This window comes from Pimephales promelas, chromosome 16, assembly GCF_988280905.1.
Source record: "Pimephales promelas chromosome 16, fPimPro1.hap1.1, whole genome shotgun sequence".
NCBI lineage: Eukaryota > Metazoa > Chordata > Actinopteri > Cypriniformes > Leuciscidae > Pimephales > Pimephales promelas.
In genome coordinates, this window is record NC_142784.1 from 3,609,490 (window position 1) to 3,632,111 (window position 22,622).

Here is a 22,622-nt window from a genome sequence, read left to right on the forward strand (position 1 = left end):
AATTGTTGCTTTTATGGGTTTTGTAGCGTCGGGGCGCGAGGAGGGGAGGCGCAATAAGTATGTGTGTGTGTGTAAGTTATGCTCAGCGCAGCTTCTAGGTCTCCAATGTCAATGTTTTTAAATATGTGAAATGTTTGTCGCTGTTATTGGAGTTGTCATAAAGAATAGAGCGTCTTTTAGTACTGCAGTGCTTTATCAATACGTTTTTGCGTTGGGCTAACAAACAATAACTGACTGGGTCATCTGACTAATCACCGCCGATTAGCGTCACACAAAGAAGTGGTTTGGAAAAATGAGTCGTTCTACGAATCATTTGGGAGTCAGTCAGAGTCAGAGTATCTTTATTTGTCTCCCACCGGAGAAATTAGTCTTTGGATCAAGAGAAATTGCTGCATGAGGATTACGACAAGACAAAAACACAGAAAACAGTTCAATACAAATAAATACATAAAAAAAAAGCTTTGTGGCTTCTCAGAGACCTGTGCAAAAAAGAGCAAATCACCAGTTGCAAATTGTACATATTTACACTGATAACCATACATTAAAAAATACAAAATCACATATACATCACTGGTCATTTATGAGCTTAATTGAAAGAGGTATAAATGAGCGCTTGTACCTAATATATTTACACATAGGAACCCTATATCTCTTTCCCGAGGTCAGTAACTCAAACTCTAAAAACAGTGCATGATTAGTGTCGGATATAATATTTTTAGCTTGCCTAATTGTTGCCTGGTCAAAAAGCTCCTGCGGGTTAAGGGGTGGTCTTGTACCCATAATTTTGCCTGCCGTCTTAACCAAGTTAAAAAGCTGAGTTTTTGATTTCACTGACAGATTTCCAAACCAGCTAGTGATACCATATCTTAGCACGGACTCTATTGTTGCTCTGTAAAAGATCAGCATAATACTTTTACCGACCCCAAACACTCTCAATCTACGCAGGAAGTAGAGGCGCTGATGGATTCTGGCACATACATTTGTAATCTGAGTGCGCCAACTCAGATCGTTATCAATATACATTCCTAAATATTTAAAAGATGTCACCTGCCTGATATCATGACCATGAATGGCCACAGGACTCTGGTCCCCCACTGATTTGGGGTCAACCAACATTTCCACAGTTTTTTGTGTGTTAATGTGAAGTTGGTGTGAATCACACCAACCAACAAACCTGTCCACAGCAGCTTGGTGGACATACAAGCTGCTTTCCTTATTAAGCAAACTGAGCAGAACCGTGTCGTCAGAGAATTTAACTATATACTGGTTTGGTTCATGGCTGATACAGTCATTTGTATACAATGTAAATAAAAAAGGTGAGCTAACACACCCTTGGGGGGCGCCAATGCTGCACAGAGCCATATCAGACAACGAAGAGTTAAATTTCACCTGCTGTGGTCTGTCCGACAAAAAGGAATGATACCATCTAATTAAAAAAGGATTTACTTTTAACTGAACTAATTTTCTGAGGAGAATATCTGGCTGAATTGAGTTAAAAGCAGAACTAAAATCAACAAAAAGAAGCCTAGCATATGCAGCAGGACTTTCCAGGTGCTTCACGGTTAAGTGTGTTATTGTCGCTAGAGCATCACTTGTACTACGTTTTTTTGTATAAGCAAATTGGTATTTATCTACATTTTTTCCTACATCTATGCGAAGTTCATCTATCATAAGCTTCTCTAACGATTTAAAAACATTGGAAGTCAGGGCTACTGGCCTATAATCATTATTCTCCTGGGGACATGCCTTTTTGGGTACAGGAATAATAATAGTTTTTTTCCAGAGTTGTGGTATTGTACATGTATCTATCGACAACTGAAATAATTTATGCCAGGCCGGTGACAGTTCTTCTGCAAAGGATTTTAAAAGAAAACCAGACAGATCGTCAGGCCCCGTAGCCTTAGTTGTCTGTCAGTGAGCAAATCAGGTAAAAATAAATGCATATTATAAGACAACAAAAGTGTTTTTTGTCATTGCATTCATGTAAAACTGTTGTTGGAGATTCCCAGAACAAATTAGGAACATTTTAAATGCTATAATAGGTGCTCTTTAAAACCCCGGTCTTTAAGTAAAAAGATGAAAAGTAGTAGGCCTAATTTAATTAAATACATTTATGGTTAGATTACTACATCTTCACCATAAATGTATTTAATTAAATACTACTTTTCATCTTTTTACTTTAAGACCGGGGTTTTAAGCAAGGAAAATGCGTGGAATTATAGTCCTATGTTGTTTATATTGTGTTGAAATGTGCATACGTCCATTCAAGTATGTAAAAGCGAACAAAGATAATCGGAATGCTGACAACTTTTTTGCTGCATAAATTCTGAATTTGAAATAAAAATAGTGAGTATGTGTTTGTGGTACAGTAGCGGATCAGTTACGCACTGCAAACGCAGCATTATGTGAAAGGATTTTATAGCACGTGCTGCTCCATACCGTATACACACCGGCACCGTCTGGAAGACGCACCACATTTGACGAACAAAATAAATGCTCTGCTAGTTAACTGAAGGTGTTTAATCGATTTGTATAGGTACATCCATGGCGCGAAGATGTTTTAAAAAGGGGTGGGGAGAATATCGACCCCGGAAAAAAAAGTGGTGACGTGCGTTAATGTGAACGCCCCCTCTCGGTATTTCAGACGCCCCCTCATCAGCAGGAACAGGGATATGAAGAATTGCACAAGTGCTACTGCTAAAGAGTGCATTGTCAATACAGCCTGTTACCTTGTTTCAAATGTCTCCATAAGCTTAATTGAATTGGCCAAAAGCGAAAAATTATAATGTCATTGCAAACCATGGCAACACCGTGGGTTAGCAGTTGTCGGTGTTTGGATTGGCGGAACATTTTAAACTTATTTTCCCGAATAAGATTAGTTCTTTGACATTTCTGCATGCAAATATTTTTACATATGTAGTGAATGATATGGAGAAAGCCAGAAACTTAAAAAAAAAACCTCTTTTACATTATTCAAGTTCAACCAGTTACACAAGCTCATCTTTTTCAACATACAAAATCATCAGTCCCACCAGTTATAAAGTTCTAGTTCCCACAGGAAAGATGCAGTAATGTAATGGTTTCTATAGTCATGGAAAGCATTATGGAAATTATATTGGATTTAATGGTTTTCATGGTAATTATAGTGGTCTCTGTGGGTCTCTGCTGTAGTGGTTTAAATGGTAAAAGCAAATGGTTCCTATTGGTATTTTAATCGAAACCATTAGAATTTCTGTGATGGTTTCCAACTTTTTTTAAGCTGGTCTGATCTGTCCTTATGTTAAGAAATAATTATACACACACACACACACACATCATGCTTAATGTTTTATTTATCAAGGTGAACACAGTATCTGTAAAATTCACCAACATAAATGAGTTGCACAGCACTAACACTGTTTCATCTTCGATCGTTTTGGTAAACTCGTGAAAAATGGGGCGTTAATATACACGCCTACTTGCATTTTATGGTTGTCAGCTTTGTTGCATTACATTTACTTCACCAGGAAATGGTGCTGCAATTTCTGAATGAAGCTTCGAGAAATGAACCATTTTCAACACAATTGTATCAGAAAGCAATAATGCTTTGAAACGCTTCATTTGGCCATCAGCACGATCACATTTATGAAAGTTTACACATTTCATAATGTGTACTCACTAAATCCAAGGAAAATATATCATATAAATGTTAATGTCTCTTATTCAGTCCTCTCTGACGATCTTAACTTTTACACAAAGTTACGCTGCTGCTCGTCTCACAGTCACACAGAGAAAAGAAAATGGATTTCCCCATACAGCAACTAATGTGTTGGGCGGGACTTCAACATAAACCTCACGTAATTGGACAAATCAATAAAATGTCAATCATCACACTGACATGCATTTCTTTTTGATTTTATCATTTCTCTTACACTTTTTTTTACTAATTCTGGTTAGTTATTTTAACAACTCAAATTAATTAATTCCCATTTATAATTATTTTGTTAAATTGTACTGGGTTCCCAGATAGCAAACTGATATTGAATCAACGTGGAAACGACGTCTCTCATGACATTGAAACAACGTTGATTTTGCTCATCGAATTAACGTTGAACCAACGTTAGACGCGGCATTCTTCAAAGCTAAGTGAAAATCGAAAATTGGTTTGCTTTCATAACGTTGAAACAACGCGTTGATTTCAAGTTGATTTTCCGTTAGTTTTGAAAGAATGACGCGTCTGGCATTGGTTCAACGTTAATTTGATGAGCAAAACAATGTCAGATCAACGTTGTTTCGATGTCATGTTTCTACGTTGATTCAATATCAGTTTGCTATCTGGGTTACAAATGCACAGTCACCATGTTGATATACAGACCATTTCCCAACCGAAACAAATGAGCTTTTCAGGATTCAGGATTTGTTGTTTGCTGCCTCGAGTCAAACGAGACCACCCTTGTGTTTCTATGACACTTCTCTCCGGAGATATCCTTTTGATCTTGATTGTGACTTTCTTTACTTAATGGCAGGAAATTATATTTAAAAAAATCAATAAATATATTTTTTCAGGTTCCTGAGTATTGGTAACAGGGTTGCACCGAGCACAAAAAAAAAGGTATTATAAAAGGTGTGCCTTTCATACCTGAGCTGAACGAATCAAATTATTTAATGGTATATTGGCTTGTTTTTATGAAATACATAAAAAAATAGTAAAATAGAGGGCCAATTTTTCAAAATGATGGATGCTCAAATGTATTTCCGCTAAGGCTATGTTTAGGTGAACTAACTAGTCTTTTAAATTAGAAGATAAATATAATTGAGTCCATTTATGATTTAAATTATGCCTTCGTTTTGTTCATATTTATGTTCGGAGGGAACTGGAATGTGCTGAAATGAACAGCTTGAATGCACTGTAAAACACTTAAAATTATAGCTTCTGCTAAATGTAATATGAATGTAATGCTCTCAGCGTTTCCATAAAGGGAAGATGTCAGTCAGATCTTCATCTCCAGAACCCAGCTGTGTGTCTATGAAGAGCAATCAATCCATGGATCCTCCTCTTAAATTCAGTGATGAACCAGCGATCTCTGACACCAGGTGAGGATAAACGTGGGTGACTAAACTGCTCTATGGGAGTAAAAAAAAAAACAAAAAAAAAAACACTGAATGCAGACAGATTTATTATTCCAGGTGATATGTGCAGAATTAAGGTGATATGTTCACTTTTGTTCACTGTTTTGAATTGAAGACTTGAAGTTTATTTTATCAAGCTTTTGCCATTTGATTTGGTCTGAGAACTGTGAGTGATTTGTTGTATGATTTTCTTGGTGTCATTTTTGATGTTATTTTAATAGATTTGTAATCTGTAGTGAAGTTTTTTTCTTCCACACATCAGACCAGGAGACTTTTGAGGTATCTTTCACGCAGAAGTTCTTTATTGCGTCGCTGTAGTCATCTCAAAATAAGTCTGATTTAAAAGAACCTTACATTCTAATTTATATATTTCAAAGAGGATGGGATTACCTAAAGGTGGAGACACTGAAACAAAGCAAATGGTCATGCATGTGACCCTAAAGCTCCAAGGCAAATGGTCTCAGAAATCAACATAGCAGCTGTTCTAACTTCAAACCCGAGTTTTTACACGTTGAGTCGAGAAACAGGAAAGGCATAGCTTTCCCGTGCGTTTTAAAAGACAGTCAGGCTCCATTTAAAACATTAAATTAAACATGTTAATAAAATATGTAATCTCACATTATCAGGTTGCATAGTTATAAATTTCTCCCTGATATAATCAATGTTGTTAGTAAAGATGTTTATAAAGTCATTACTGCTGTGCTGCTTGGAAACGTCAGAGGTTGAAGCTTTATTTTTTGTTAATCTAGCCACTGTTTCAAATAAATACCAATTTCTTCTAATAGGGTTGAAAAATAAGCAGATCTAGCAGCTTTAAAGGCCTCGCTTTCTTGCCATGAAATGAAAAAAATAAAATTTGTCTGGGGCACTGTTTCGTGAGGCACTCCCTGGAGCACTGCTTATACTGTTTTAAGCTTTTCTACTGTTCTCGTCCAGTGATTGGGGGAATCCTGGTTTTGTATCAGACCAACTGCTCCTCCATCTATCTTCTCATGAACATTGTTTTTCTCATGCTCTTCATCTATAGCCATTGTTTAAAACACTTTTTGACTCTTTGTGACTGAATTTCCCTGCCAGAAATTCCCTTGCCAGACCGGGGTTGGTTTTGGAAAGATCTGCCATGTATTTTAACATGAACAGGCAACCAGCGTGCATAATTTGTGTGCTACCAATAGAGAGACTGAAATCTGCCTCACACACGGATCTTACAAGTTACAAGACAATGAGCTCCATCTGCAGGGCAGTGTGCCAAAACAGAAACTGAGGACTTTCTTGCTGTCTAGTTGTACACCAGTTGTCAATGGTGACAAAGCAGATCAGAAGATAGTCTTGATTCAATGTACTGGTGTAAGATTTTTACACCAGAATGTGGAGATTACCGGCAGTTACTTGATGTGCACACATTGTCCGTGTGACATAGGATGCTTTCCGGAAGGACTCTGTAACTCCATGGGTAGATATATTGGCTTGGCCAAAGGCTTCCACCCAACCACTACCTTCTAGCCAGTTTCCTTGTATCTTGAGACCTGCCACCTCAATATGCAGTCTTCCTGAGACACTGACAAAGTAATCTTTCCCATGTGTAAAGGGCCAACTAAACTGTATTTGTTTGGCTATGCTGTACAGAAGCTGGTCCACAGTGACAATGGTTAGCCTACTTGTCCTTTATTTACCCTCTGTACAGCTTGATTGATGACATTCATTGCATGATGAATCATTACCACTGATTTGGAGTCATCAGAATATAGGGGAAGTTGAGCTAAGATTGCAGGGGGGAGCTCCTTTCGTTGCAGCCAATTGGCATGAAAGGCTGGCCAGGAAATATGTTCTACAGGTCGAACTTCTAGGACACAGTTAGATACTGCGATATCAGTGTAATCCTTCTAACAACACCACTGAATTCACTACTCACCTGAACAGTTTATTATGTTGTATATGATATCATTGTAATCCTTAATCCTTTTTGCAATGGCTCCATTTCTGAAAATGGTCAGGGTTCCAAACTACAACTTTACCAAGTTTCATGCTTTTATAAAAAAAGTGTTGATTATTTTCACATATCACCTGGTCTATATGTCATTTTCTATTTCAAATATGGACAGAGGTTCAGTAATGGAAACGTAACTTTATAAACTTTTAACTTTTTGAAAATTAACTTTAAAGGGATAGTTCACTTTGAAATTAATTTTTGATATGCTTTAGCTTACCTCAAGGGCATCCAAGATGTAGGTGTATTTGTTTTCAATTTTTAAATTTTTCAGTCAAACCGTTGTTATCTATCAGTCATATAATGGAGGTTTAGGGGGTCCACAAAAGAGCATGCACAGAGAAGTCCAAATTAAACATGATTTAATGACTCGTAAATGTAAGTACACATTGATGGCCTAAGACACGAAACGAGCAGTTTGTGTGAGAAAACCAACAGTATTTATATCGTTTTTACCTCTTGTAATCATAGCCATGACAAAATGATCTGACGGCACGGGCACTTCGGTCTGCGCATGTGCCAGAAGTGATCTCTCGCGCGCCGACGTCACTCTTTGTTTATACAGAGATTTCGGAAGTTTTACCTTTCACTAAACATATTTAGATATACGGGAAACCGCAATGGAAGACGATTTCGGTATATCTAAATATGTTTAGTAAAAGGTAAAACATCCAAAATATTAATGTAAATATTGAGTGACGTCACACGCAAGCGATCACTTCTGGCATAACATTGAACTGATACAGTTCGGTTCAGCTGGATATTGCACAACTGATTCAGATCACTGTGATTACACGAGGTAAAAACGATATAAATACTGTTCGTTTTCTCACACAAACCGCTCGTTTCGTGTCTTAGGCCATCAATGTGTACTTACATTTACGAATCATTAAATCATGTTTAATTTAGACTTCTCTGTGCATGCTCTTTGGTGGACCCCCTTAGCCTCCAGTGTATGACTGATAGACAACAACGGTTTGACTGAAAAATATCAAAATTGAAAATACTGTGGAAACAAAGACACCTACATCTTGGATGCCCTTGGGGTAAGATAAAACATATCAAAAATTAATTTCAAAGTGAACTATCCCTTTAAATGTGAGAAACTGAAATGTAAAACAATTACTCAGAAAATACAAGCTTGCCATCTGTATGATTTACTATGTTATTTACATTTTGATTTAATTCATACATTAAATCCTAATTTTTTTTATTGTTTAGCAGCGTGTATAAAGAGGATCAAACTGGAGGCCAGGATTTTCCTCAACCACTGAATGAGGAACTACAGAGAGTCACACACAGACACAAAACCAACATGAAGAACAAGTATGAGAGATTATTTGAGGGAATGAAACTCCAAGGGAATGAAACCTTCCTGAACAGGATCTACACACAGCTCTATATCACAGAAGGAGAGAGAAAGGGAGTGAATGAAGAACATGAGGTTTTACAGATGGAGACAAAAGACAGATTGCAACACTCACTAGGCACTCCAATCTACTGCAATGACATCTTTAAAGCCTCACCTGAACCAGGACACGAGGAGACAGAGCAAATCAAGACTGTTCTTACTAAAGGCATCGCTGGAATCGGGAAAACCGTCTCTGTGCAGAAGTTCATTCTGGACTGGGCTGAGGGAAAAGAAAATCAGGATGTAGATTTCATGTTTGTGCTTTCATTTAGAGAGCTGAACTTGATCCGAGATCATCAGTACAGTCTTCACAGACTTCTGCAGGACTTTCATCCTGATCTGCAAGATCTGGACCCAAAGATTTATGAGGAGAGTAAAGTTGTGTTCATCTTTGATGGTCTGGATGAAAGCAGAATCCCACTCATGTTTTTAGATGCTCAAGAAGTTTCTGATGTGACTGAGACTTCATCAGTGGGTGTGTTGATGTCAAAGCTCATGAAAGGAGATCTGCTTCCCTCGGCTCTCATCTGGATCACCTCCAGACCAGCAGCAGCCAATCAGATCCCCTCCAAATACATCAACCGTGTGACAGAGATTCAGGGATTCAATGAGCCTCAGAAGGAGGAATATTTCAGGAAGAGAATCGGTGATGAGCATCAAGCCAGCAGAATCATCTCTCACATCAGAGAAGCAAGAAGCCTCCACATCATGTGCAACATACCCATCTTCAGTTGGATCTCATCCACTGTGCTTCAAAAGCTCCTGGAAGAAGATCTGAGTGCAGAAATCCCTCAAACTCTTACTGAAATGTACATACACTTCCTGCTGATTCAGATCCACATGAGGAATCAGAAGTATGAAGATAGAGATCCAGAGAAACTCCTGCAGTCCAACAGAGAACTGATTGTGAAACTTGCTGAAGTGGCTTTCCATCAGCTGATGAAGGGCAATGTGATGTTCTATGAGGAGGACCTGATTAACAGCGGCATAGATGTCACTGACACCTCGGTGTATTCTGGGATTTGCACTGAGATCTTTAAGGAGGAATCTGTGATTCATCAGAGGAAAGTCTACAGCTTCATTCATCTGAGTGTTCAGGAGTTTCTCGCTGCTTTCTTTGTGTTTTACAACTCAACAAATAACAAGGAACCACTGAATGAATTAAGATGTTACGGATTTAATCAAGACTCTCTGTATGATCTACTAACATCAGCTGTAGATAAAGTCCTCAAGAATGCGAATGGACGGCTGGATCTGTTCCTGCGGTTCCTGCTGGGAGTCTCACTGGAGTCCAATCAGAGACTCTTACAGGATCTACTGACACACACAGAGAACAGCTCAGAGGACATCAGCAGAACCACACAGTTCATAAAAAAGAAGATTAAAGATCTAGATGGTTTTAATATGCTACATCTCTTCCATCAATCCATCAATCTGTTTCTCTGTCTGCTGGAAGTGGAAGATTATACTCTGGCCAGAGACATTAATGAGTTTATGAAATCGAACAAACACTGCTTAAAATTCTTGCACACTGCAGCCAGAACAGCGATCCTTTGGAGTGTAGGAAAGGAGTTAGTTAGGTTGGGTCGCATCAATAAGGATTTATCTTAAATCTAGATTAAATCAATGTTTATGTAATAAGTATGTTGTACCAATCTTTAAACCTTGTTTACTTTTAAGCAGGTTTACATTTAATTTATTTTTGAAGGGCATATTGCAGGTTAGAGGACCCAACGAGTCAATGCATAGAAAAACAATGTAGGAACTAGATTTTCTTTAAAATATACTTATAAACACGCTACAGAAGCTTCTGGAGTCGTTTTTGTGAGAAATTTTTACTTCCGCGTCTGAAAATGGGCGTGGCGGGCTTGACGCAATGAGCGGGAGAGCGGTCGATTCACACAACAGGAAAACAATGGATCGCAATGACATTTCAGACGCTGAGGAAATACTCGTACGACTGATCAAGCCATAAAGTTATGAGCCTGCTATGCTAAAGAGAGCAGGGACAGGCCAGGATAATGTCAGACAGAACGGTCAGAGAAAAATTGAGTTGTGGTGTGAGGAGAACCAGTGGAGAACAGGACAGGTGCCTTTTAGGTGAGAGACGTGCTTATAGATATACACGCTCGCTAACGATATACACTGTGCTCACAATATTGTACAGATTATTATGATCCTATAACAGGCCAGCAGACATTAGTATGTTTAGGGTAGATTTATACTATTAAATGTATAAAACTTTACTAGAGTATATTTCTATTGTACCAAAAGCACTCAGGTAAAATTTTAATACATATTTTTCACCTGGGTTATAACATAAACAGAAAATTAAAGATTTGAGTATTTAAACAACCCATTTTGTTTTTCAATTACAAGTCGCCTCTATTTAGGGCATGACAAGACTACGTTACCTATATATCACACTGTTCGATGCCATTGGTATAGTATACGACGATCAATATTCTTGCTTCGGCATCTCATGTTGATCGGCGGGATGATAATCATTTGATCTGAAGTGAACGCTACACACGACCGCGTTTTCCCGAAGCCGATGTGGAAGAGAAATCCCGTCTCTTCACCTGCACAAACCGCACCAGGAACGAAAGAAAGGCTATAGCACCGTCCCTTTTCTTGTAATGGGAACTTGTGGACTCGACCTTGAAGTCCTGACAGGCTGGAGTTTATGCAACCTCCACAAACACAATAATTTACCATGACGATGATCAATTAAAATACAAAAAATAACGAAAGCACACTGACAGATGACCGCAATCACTGAATACCAGCCTACTCTTCACTGAGCCAAGGCTGAGGCTCCCTGATATGACGTCAAATGACGCGATGTTGGAAAAAAAAGCCGTTTTTACTAGCAGTCCAAGAAACGCTCACTTTATCTACTAAATTAGTGCCCTTATGTTGTTTTAAAACATTTTAAATCCTGCATTAACTTTTCATATGGTATTTTCATACAAGGTTATCTATTAATTTCGATTTTTTTTTACCTGCAATATGCTCTTTAAAGCTTTTAAGGCCTCTCTGTACACATTCATGCTCTCTCTCCATGAAATGCGTAAAAACAAAAAAAAATGTTTTGTTTTCTTCCAGTTGTACTCCATTTTTCTGGCTGCTCTCTTAAGGGCCTGAGTGTGCTTGTTGTACCACGGCGTTGGACTATTTTCTTTAATCTTCTTTAAGTGCAAAGAAGCAACTGTGTCTAAAGTGCTGGAAAAGAGAGAGTTAAAAGTTTCTATCGTTCTTCTAAGCTAATGGGATGCTGAGGAGATTAAACTGATCTGAAATATTATTAAAGGGTAACTAAACCCCTGGTCAGAGCCTGACTCCACCCACTGGCAATATTTGAAAAATGCTGGAAAAGTAGAGAATGGCCCTGTCCCAATATCCGCACTTGCGCCCTTGTGCCCCTCAATGCGCGTTCTCGCTAAGGGGTGCAAGACCGTAGGGTGTCCCAATCCTCTAATAGTGTTCTCCAGGGGTGATCAAAAGGGCACTTAATGCACCCTTTTCGTAAGTGCGCATCAGACCTCACTTTGCTATAGGATATTACCCAGAATCCTTGTAGGGGAGAACGGTTGCTATGGTGCTGTTCGGGAGCGGAAACTCCGAAGATAAAGGATGCCGGTGTGGTGAAGAATTTTTCAAAAATATTTGTGTTATTGGGTCACGAAATGTAGTTTTAAGAGTTTTTCAGTCGAGAATATAGTTGTTTAAAGCTCAAATCTGTGGTTTATTTATAAAAATAGCGCCTATTTTAAAAAATTGATCTGACGTTCGGAGTTCCAGGTAGTCACAGGGCGGCGGGTGCTCAGCGCTCATGTACCCCGCCTGCAACAGCCTTGCCCCGGCTAGTCATTCTTGCGTTCCCGCGGGCTCTGTGTCTAGTGGTTAAACATGAGCTATAAATCGGCTTGTGTACATCAGACGGGCGATCTTTGGTCTCATTATTCTATGATTTGTTCCCTGGAAAATCGTTTTGGCTGAGGGGAAAAGTGAAGTTTCATAACTATATATTTAGGCTATTTAACTGTAACGTTGAAACGTATGTTTGACTGAATCTTTTAACTTGCCTTATTAGTTGACTTATATAGCTTCTTATACTTATACTACTTATACTTTTTAAGCTTATACTTTAATAATGGCTATTCTTGGTCAATAAAATAAAAAGAGACAAGGTTGTGTCATTTTATTTTATACAGCCTATATGTTAGACTATTTTAATCTATAGCCTATACAAAATATATCACCAACACGTCATGTTTTTTTTTTTTCATTTTTTTTTTCATGTATGGGAATTTCATATATCAATTTCCATAATAACAATTAACATTGCATTTCGAATCTCTGTGAATATGGTAAGGCAGTATAAACTCAGGTAAACCTCAATCACATTTTATCTTAGCCAAAAACTGTTTTAATATTAATAGCATTAACAGAAAGGTTGCTGGCTAAGAGTTAAAAAAAAAAGTAGCTTTTTGAGGTGTGCAAAACTGTCCCAATTCTGCTCTTCACAGCTCCGGGCCCTTGCGCTCTTTCTCCGCTAAGTGCACTTTCAACAAGTGTCCACTTCGAGGAAGGCCTTAGGGCTCAAGTGAGTATTGGGACAGGGCCATAGAGGGGATAAACCGAGGGCGGGGCTGAGCAGGGGGACGTGCACCTGAGACCTGCAGTGACAGATTGATTGACTGTTGCTGTCAGACTCTAAAATGGAGAGTGACTGGAGTGACGCATATAGCTTTGCAACAAAGCGGCCATTTGAAGTCGAGGACTTTTCTCCCCCTCCCTGAAGTGGAGGAGGGTGAATTGACTGTGGACACAGGGCCATATCAACTCGAGCTGCTGGCTCAAACTGAGGTCTTAACTCTCGCATCGCGATCGGCATCTGATGAGTTTTGTCAAGTTGATGTCAATAGCACACGCTCTCTGTATGCATATTCATATTTTGCCGCTATGTGAAAAAATCCAGCAAAATTCGCCCGGCGCATTTGTCAACCACAGAGGATTTTTAGCCCAACCATAAATTGTGATTAAAACATACATGATCACTCACATCAAGACGCCGCTGCGGTGGTGGAGTCCATGCAGGAGGAGCAGTGTTTGGCACTGCATCGCTTTTCGGCGCGAGCTGTGTGGAGAAGCCCATGTTCACCTCTATTCCGTTACCAACCTGACCACTGTACTAAATATAGATAAATCTATGCTACCTTGAAGCTATTCTAACTGATGCAATACTGGTACTAACTAATGCTTATAACAACTACACTAACAACTATGCAAATTAACTACCTAGGCTACACTAAATAATCTAAATAACTATGTAAATGCTATGCTAAAATACTCTATCCTGATTGTTTTCAATACTCGCAATACCAACTCCTGACTCTACAGTGGTTTTGATGAAACAAGATGTTTTTATACTGCCAAGGGCGTGGTGAGCTGGAACCTTCTTATGTCACCTGCAACTGCTTACATCACGTACCACCGCAAACATCCAATAGGAAAATTCAACTGCAGTAGCAGCCATTCAACCTGAAGAGGGCAGCACTCAGACGTTTTTACACCACATATTGTAGAATTAAAACACTTTATACCCAAATGTCAAAAAAGTTACTCGCATCACTGAACAGCACTAATAAAGCCCCATTCTTACAGATGATTAACTAAAAAAAAGTTGGTTTAGTTACCCTTTAATAAAGCAATCTTTATTAGTGGCAGAAGTGATAGGGATACTGTTATATAACACAGAGTCGACTTTGCAGCCTTGGCTAAATGAAGTTTACACGAGACTAGAATAATGATCTGAGATGTCATCGCTCTACTGCTGCAGAATTTCAACGGCATTAACATCTATTCCATGTGATAGTATTAGATCTAGAGTTCCTGATTTAGATCTAGTATTAGATCTAGAGTTCTGGCAGTTTCTGAAAACATGAGCGTCAAGCAGGAGCACCCGAAGAACAGTCCGACAATTGCGGTAAGACATGGTAATTTCTAAACTAAAAACAATATAAGAATCAATGTGTATTCACAGCAAGTAAGTTCACAATGTTTTTTTTTTGTTGTTGTTCTGCTTCATTTTGTTTCATAGGAAGCCGTCCGTCGCCTGCACAACTCCGAGACGCATCACAGGCGCTATGCTGGGCATACATACAAAGCATGCGATCTACTGTGTAGAAAGCGAATAATGTTGGATTCATATTTCTTTTACTGTTATTTAATCTCACATTTGTTTTCAGACTGTGTTCGCCTTATAATGCGGCAGTTATGTCGTTTTTGGTCAGAGCTCTGCACGCAAGCCCGGATTGTATGGTGTTGTTGATGCGATTCTGTCTAAGTATCTGTTTCTGTGGGGTGTGTATATTGTTTTTATGTTAATATTGTTTTTGATTTATGTGCTGTGGTCATGCTATTTATTTACAATGCATACAAATATAGTTTCCCAGCTGCATGCGTCACAGGCGTCTGTGGATCATGTTCGGACAGAAAGCCACCACCACGGCCCAGAGGTGAACAGAGACAGACATTTCATCCCCGAGCTGCGCATTTGATGTATTTTGTTATTGCTTGTTAATATGCATTTGCTTTCTTTGTTTGTTTTTTTTTTAATAAAAAAAGTTTTAATCAACATTTGTCTCAGAAATTCTTCATAAATGTATGTCCTAGCTAACACGCACCGCAGCTGAGCATCTATTCAAAGCACGTGCAAACTATTGTAAATCAAAGTGAAAGTAAGTCAGAGACGCTTAACACACAATCATCTTCGTTAAAAGTAAAGAAACAAAATGATCTTACCAGTGCCGTCTCTCTTATTGCGGTCTTTGATTGTGAAATTAGCTGATGATCAATAAAATGCAGCTCATTGACTATGTGCACGAGAAAAATGCTAACTTCCGCCTTGAGGGCGGATGTTGGGTACTTCGGTTCCGGTTGCCGTTGTTTACATCCTACATCAGTGGACCGGCTATCTAAAGCTTAGCTATCTAAATATATTTGTCTAAAACTATGTTCGTTTGTTCATTGTCAAGTCAACCAACACAGTTTTCACTCATATTTGGGTGGAGCCAGGCGCTGCTGCATTGTGAAAAGTAAACGATATTTCACATTTTGTCACCGCACCCAAGCAGTCGCTTCACAGAGTGGAGCGTTGCGTATCCATGACAACTAGAAGGAAGTTTTTAGGCTACTAATTATTTATTATATTATACCCTTTAACCAGGAGAAGCCCCTGGGTTTAGAACCTATTTTGAAAGGGAGACCTGTTTAGAAATATGTGTGAACAGCCTAATATGTGTTAAACAGCCTAACTTGATAACGAACGAACCAACGTCGGATACCTTTACTCCCTGTATGACATGTATAGTGGTTGTCAACACTGATCTATATGACGATAGTGGCTGTCAACAACATAGCCTCTGAACATCATAAACAAAACAATGGCCAACACAAACTGTTCTGGAAAATGCACTTTCTAACGCATGATTTCGCATTTTATAATGTATAGAGAGATATAACAGTTACCAAATCGCATAGCTTGAGCACGTAGCATGGCAACATTAATGTCCGAGTGATTCCACGTGTACCGCGTATGTACACGCCGTCAAATGTCCGAGCGAAACAAAACAAAATGTAGATCTACATCTGGGGAGCGATATTTATTTTTTCCTAGGATGGTAGGAGTGACGGGTAGGTTGGGGTTGAGGTAGGTCATATGCTATATATATATACACAATAATAACGTTAAGTCAACGGTATTTATAAACACGCTGAAAAGAGATTATGAGTGTTGATAGCATGCCAAAAATACGTGATACGTGTCATACATACAATTTCATGAGATCAGTCTGAGCATGGATGTTGTTGTGACTTAACGTTCCCTTCAAAATGATGCAAATACTGAGAAATGTAATATTTAAACCCCTTCTCTCTTGCTCTGGGGAGCTGGAGGAAAATCATTAGCCAGTCGATGAACATAATCGACTGTAATATTCGGCAAATGTTCAAGACATCTGGAGAAACATACATCCTCTACGTCGTCCATCAGGCTACCGGAAACTAGACACCCCATATCGGTTTCGCAGCCGGAACTAGCATATGCTAACGTGCACATAGTCCATTACTGTTGCTTTCGGAGACGTGAACTCCGTTAAATCTGCATATAGCGAGTTGTTTGAAGATCGGATGCGTAAACATATTCATGTGACCAGGTGTAATTGGAATCGTTTTGATAAACCAGGTCACTAAAAAAGCTGTAAACGGCCCCATTATGAGCTGTCAGCGTCTGTATAATTTTCTGTTAATTAATTGCAAATTGTGGCATGTTGCAAATCTGTCACATCTCTTGTGTTTTTATGAATGACATCAGCGACTAGTCGACGTCGACTCGACTTTGATGTCATAACAGTCGACTTAAAAAAATCTGAAGTCGTTCAACCCCTATCCTATACCTCATTTATGCACTACAACTGATTGAAAGACAAATAAACCGTCATATTTAACATTTACTTTTTAACAGGACAGAAATTAGGAATGACTCGTTTTCTATATTGACAAGAACCATCAATCAGAAGGGAACAGACAACAAGATGATCATGTTGAAATTTCATAGTCCAAAGATGATAGATCATTTATAGGCCGTGGAAATTTGAGTTTTACAGATACATTACGCTAATATTAATAAATGCACACATTTGTATTGAAACAATTGTTAACTGTAAGCTATGATAGAATATTTTTTTAACAAATCAATTTATACCTCCAAAGGGGCAATGTACAAACATTCAAATCAAAAATGAAACTCGTGTTTTTTAAGGAATCCTTTTTGTGTGTGTGTGTGTGTGTCCTAATAATTAATTTTCCACATGTCTAGTACAATTATGTGGTTTTGTTTTATTGATACAGTGTATACTTTTATCTTGATTTATGTTATAGAAATGTTAAATGTGACAACATGCCCCATAGGTGGGGTGCATTTAAACCCTGCTTGCGTCTTCTGCTTGTTAGCGAAGCATTAAAGAACTACATCAACTGTTAAACAACAGATTAATCAAACACAAAAAATAGAGATGAAAAATTAACTTGAGTAAGAAATGTACTTTTGCTATGGTTAAATGTTCAGTGATATCTTACAAAGATCTTTGAATTTTGGCACATTTTTTTCTCTATATAGTGTTGAAAAGGCAACTAGTAAATACATCAAGTTTCGTCACGCTAGTGTGTGGAAGTATTTAAAACTAGTGTGTTACAACTAGCTCCACGTTACGTTGTGCCCAGTTTTTAAACAGGCCTACAGAAAAACTGCAAGTTTATAAGTGCTATGTACAAAAACATACTATTTGGTAATTTTTTTTTATGTTCATTTTAATGTTAAATGTACAAGTAATTTAAAGCCATAAAATGAATTAGCCTGTGCTCAATTGGCCTGCCAACTCTCCTGACCTGAACCCCATAGAGAATCTGTGGGATATTGTGAAGAGAAAGTTGAGAGACGCAAGACCCAACACTCTGGATGAGCTTAAGGCCGCTATCGAAGCATCCTGGGCCTCCATAACACCTCAGCAGTGCCACAGGCTGATTGCCTCCATGCCACGCCGCACTGAAGCCGTCATTTCTGCAAGAGGATTCCCGACCAAGTATTGAGTGCATAACTGAACATAATAATTTGAAGGTTGACTCCTTTTTTTTTTAAAATTAAAAACACTTCTTTTATTGGTCGGATGAAATTTTTTGAGACAGGAATTTGGGGTTTTCATGAGCTGTATGCCAAACTCAACAGTATTAAAATAATAAAAGACATGAAATATTTCAGTTGGTGTGCAATGAATTTAAAATATATGAAAGTTTGATTTTTATCACTACATTATGTAAAATAATGAACTTTATCGCAATATGCTAATTTTTTGAGAAGGACCTGTATATATACATTTTAGCTATTGCATTTTTAAAGGAATAACAGCCACAACACTTAAGTGTGTATATATATACACTGTGTCTATATACTATGTTTGGTGCTATTTCTTTAAAAATGCAACAGCTGAACTGGTGTATAAACATGCTCAAATACCTGAACAGATTGGATGTGGCAAACACTGTGGCATCATGTGCGCTGCCAGGTGACCCAACGCAGATACTGTATCTCGAATCATTAGCTGGTCATCTACAACAGCCTGCAGAACAACGGATGTCTAACCTTTCAATAAATAAAAGTCATTTTACAGGATGTGGGCCACATCTGGGCCAGAAGAAGTTGTTTGAGTCTGCTGTCAGTGTGTTACGCCAGTTTTGAACTGAGGCAAGGATGAGGACCAGAGGTGGGCCAGACAAATTTTGCTATCAGGGTAGAAATGCTTATTTGTTGTGGATGCAATCAGGGTTCGAAATGACTGAGGACTCTTGGGGGGTCCCCTAAAATGTATGTAGGCCTGCCTAATTATTAAATGATAAAAGACCTGCTTGCTACACTATGGACCAATGTCAGGGTTTTTCGTGGCTCAAAATGAAGCAGAGGTGGAAAAACCGTAACACTATGGGGGGTCCGGGGGGCATGCCCCCCTGGGAGAAAATATTGTACATTTTAAAGATAAATTCATTAATCTGATGCACTTTGAGTTATACTGATATCTGTTGTTAAAAATAAATAATAATCTAACCGCCAACCACCCATATTATTTGATTTAGATATCTGATCATCACATTACAACTATGATAATATGGCAACATATCACACTGAAATAGGCTGATTTAAAATGAATATTTATTTAAATGAAAAGTTCTTCTTTCTGCAAAATTGCATTTCCTTTGTAGCCTAAACAGAGGCTTTACTCAAATTGTCAATGTTTCATTTTTGAAAACACTCATTGGAACACTATTGGAATAATTCTCCCACTAAATTTATTTAATGCGTGCTCTAAATTTCATTTCCAATTCTTACATGTTATTAATACATTCAATTAAAATAATAAGATATAGGCTGTTGTTACCAATCAAATTAAATAATTGAAACATAACTATTAAATGAGATCATAAGATTGTTTTATTTATTATTTATATATATATATATATATATATATATATACAAATAAGGATTGTCTAAAAGAGTGATACTTTGAAACTAAACCGCCAGTAGGAGACGGCAGCGGCCTCTTAATGAGCGAGTCATTGAGTCATTCATTTAAACGATTCGTTCAAACGGCTGATTTATTTAGAATGAGGCGGTTTAATAATGGGTAATTGAATCTTTGACTCGAGAGATTAGTTCAAAACGCTGAATCGTTCAGTAATGAATCATGTGAGTGTTGCTGTCAGATGCGCTGTTGTTTGGAACTATCCTCGCTGCTGAAACAGACCAAAAAATGTCAATGTAAGTAACTTAATATGAACTATTTTCGCTGCTGAAACAGACCAAAAAATGTCAGTGTAAGTAACTTAATATGAACTATTTTTGCTGCTGAAACAGACCAAAAACTGTCATTGCGTCTAAAAACGTGAACTTAATATGAACTAATTTGTCTATTGCCAGTGTAGACACAAAATATAGGCTAGGTATTATTACTACAAGTAGCCTTAATCTACATTCCTCTCATTGACTTGTTGTGGTGACAGGTCATTCTCTGTTTTCAGTTGTTTAAATCAAAACAATATTCTTGCATTTCTGACGCGCTGCTGCGTGACGCCATCGGAATGCATTCTATTTTACGTCACAGTACTGGAAGCTGCAAACCTGTTCACTGAAAGAAACTTAAACTCACTTGTGACTTGTTGCCTTTCAGTCTACAGCATTTTCAGATCTTACAATTTGACCAGTAGGATTTTGGATACTGTCAGAATGAATCGCAAAACATTTAGGCTCGTGCCCCTGGACTGTCCCAGTCCAGCACAGATGTTTGCTTTAGACAGACCTACAAGGAGACCGCTACCACCACCTATACGGAGACCACGACCACCGCCTCAACGCGGTGTATACCCACAATTTGGGCTCGGGCCCCTGGACCGTCCCAGTCCAGCACAACCTGTGTTTGCTTCAGACACACCTACACTGAGACCACATCCACCGGCTCAACGACACCCAGAAAGCATTGGGACGACGAAGGTAAGTAAGAAGGGTATCATAGGATTCACTGTTTTTTCAACCATCATCGGTCATTATTAACACTAAGCTTGCGTTCATATGTTGAGCATTGTATTAAGGTGTTTTCTTCTTCTTATGCATCAACAGAAGCTCAATCGCCAATACAGAATTCCGATGAGTGAAAAGTCCCCGATGTGCAGCCGAAGCCAGTGTGTCAAGCTTCACCCTATCCCTGGCTCTTTCCAGCTCACAGCTAAGCCGGTCCAGGAATCTTTTGCACAACAAAGAAAGCGCAAGGAAGTAAGTGAATTTTCTGATCGTTTCAGTTCAAACGAATATGAAATGTTGAAATATGAAATATCTACTGCTTGTAAATTGTGTGGACTAAGTTTTTCTTTTGTGTCTAGCATCTGTATTCTTGTAACCTTTCTCTCTTTATCTTTCTCAGGAATTTAAGGCGGCTGAATGGCTAGAAGAGGTAGAGGAATTGAACAAGCTTTCAATGAACTCAAGGGTAAGTGGCACACAGAACCAGCACTACTTCCCCTGTACTTTTGTCGTGCTCATTAAATATTTTGGTAACATTTTACAGTAAGGGTACATGAATTATCATGAATTCATGTGTAAATTAATGCATGAATTATGCAATAATATCTCATGAATCATGAGGAACTCAACTAACACAAGTTCAGCGTTTTTCATTCATGACTTCATGGATGAACAACACCTGAATTAAAAGATGGGCACATCATCATGAATTATGATTTATTACACATGATCATGATATTTTCTTTGTTCACAGTTATCCCACCATTAATATCACATTGTTCATCAGTGTTTCAAAAGACCTAGTCACCACTTTAGTTAAGGGGCCACACACATGATGAAGTCATTGATAGACAATGCTTAGTTAATGATGACTTCTGTATTTGATTAACATAATTTGTGTGCTATGAGCTGTGATTGGTCTATTTTGGGGTCCGTCCAATACAGTAGTCATCATTAATTAAGCATTATCTATTAATGACTTTATCATGTGTGTGGCCCCTCAACTAAAGTGGTGACTAGACTAGGTCACTGACCTAGACAAAGAACAAAGAAAACACCATGATCATGCGTAATAAATCATAATTCACGATGATGTGCGTATCTTAGTTAATGTTTTAATTAAGGTGTTGTTCATTCATGAAGTCATAAATGAAAAATATTGAACTTGTGTTAGTTCCTCATGATTCATTAGATATTAATACATGAATGAATGCATAATTCATGCATGAATTTATACATGAATTCATGGTAATTCATGTACCCTGACTATAAAGTGTAACCAATATATTAATATGGATGAATAGTGTGATGCTGACTTAAAAATCACATTTCTGTTGCAGAACTGGAGAAAGCCGAAACCACCCATCCGGTTTCCAGAGAGGGGACAGTGGAATGTATTTCCTAAAATAAATTAAGCGGAAGCAATAAAACATGCGAATGTCTTTTTACAAGGACTGACTCCATGATGAATATGCTATTGTTTCGTGGGGTATACTACCTTAAATGCAAATGAGTTGCATATCCCCGCCTTGCCTTTGGATGAGGGCGTATGGCAGTCAGTACTGAGAGACTGAGAGACGCGCTGTTTTGAATGTCATTCAGCGTACGTTTGAATCGGAATATATAAATAGTACGAAGAGACTTCGGCAGAATAAACACAAATGAGAATGGACCAGTACGTCTCTTTATGGTTATTTGATACATTTATGTACTTATAGAGTTGTAATCGCATACCATTTGCAATTATGGATGTGGAACACACACAGACACACACAAACACTAATGCTGGCGCAATTTTTTTGAAACTACATACACATTCTGTGATAAAGTTTGCTACGTACAAGCGAAATTACAGTTATGCGAGGGAGCTGTGGCGTCATGTTTACTTGTCATACCGGTGCTTCTGTGGCAAATGTGAGGAGATGGCTAACATACAGAACAACAACAGATATGCAGTTTTTAATACAATATCTTTAAAAATAAAT

The 22,622-nt window shown here is 38.2% G+C and overlaps 2 protein-coding genes across 2 annotated transcripts; both read left to right on the forward strand.

Moving 5' to 3' along the window:
* Positions 1-4,964: 4,964 nt before the first annotated feature.
* LOC120481151 (protein NLRC3) lies at positions 4,965-13,847 on the forward strand. The gene is made up of 2 exons (XM_039674611.2): positions 4,965-5,073; positions 8,318-13,847. The coding sequence occupies exons 1-2, from the start codon at positions 5,006-5,008 to the stop codon at positions 10,116-10,118; spliced, it is 1,869 nt and encodes a 622-aa protein (XP_039530545.2). The 5' UTR covers positions 4,965-5,005; the 3' UTR covers positions 10,119-13,847.
* Positions 13,848-20,111: 6,264 nt separating this feature from the next.
* Positions 20,112-22,294, forward strand: LOC120481102 (uncharacterized). The gene is made up of 4 exons (XM_039674552.2): positions 20,112-20,610; positions 20,737-20,889; positions 21,038-21,103; positions 21,978-22,294. Exons 1-4 carry the CDS (start codon positions 20,347-20,349, stop codon positions 22,050-22,052), a joined length of 558 nt encoding a protein of 185 aa, XP_039530486.2. The 5' UTR covers positions 20,112-20,346; the 3' UTR covers positions 22,053-22,294.
* Positions 22,295-22,622: the final 328 nt, after the last annotated feature.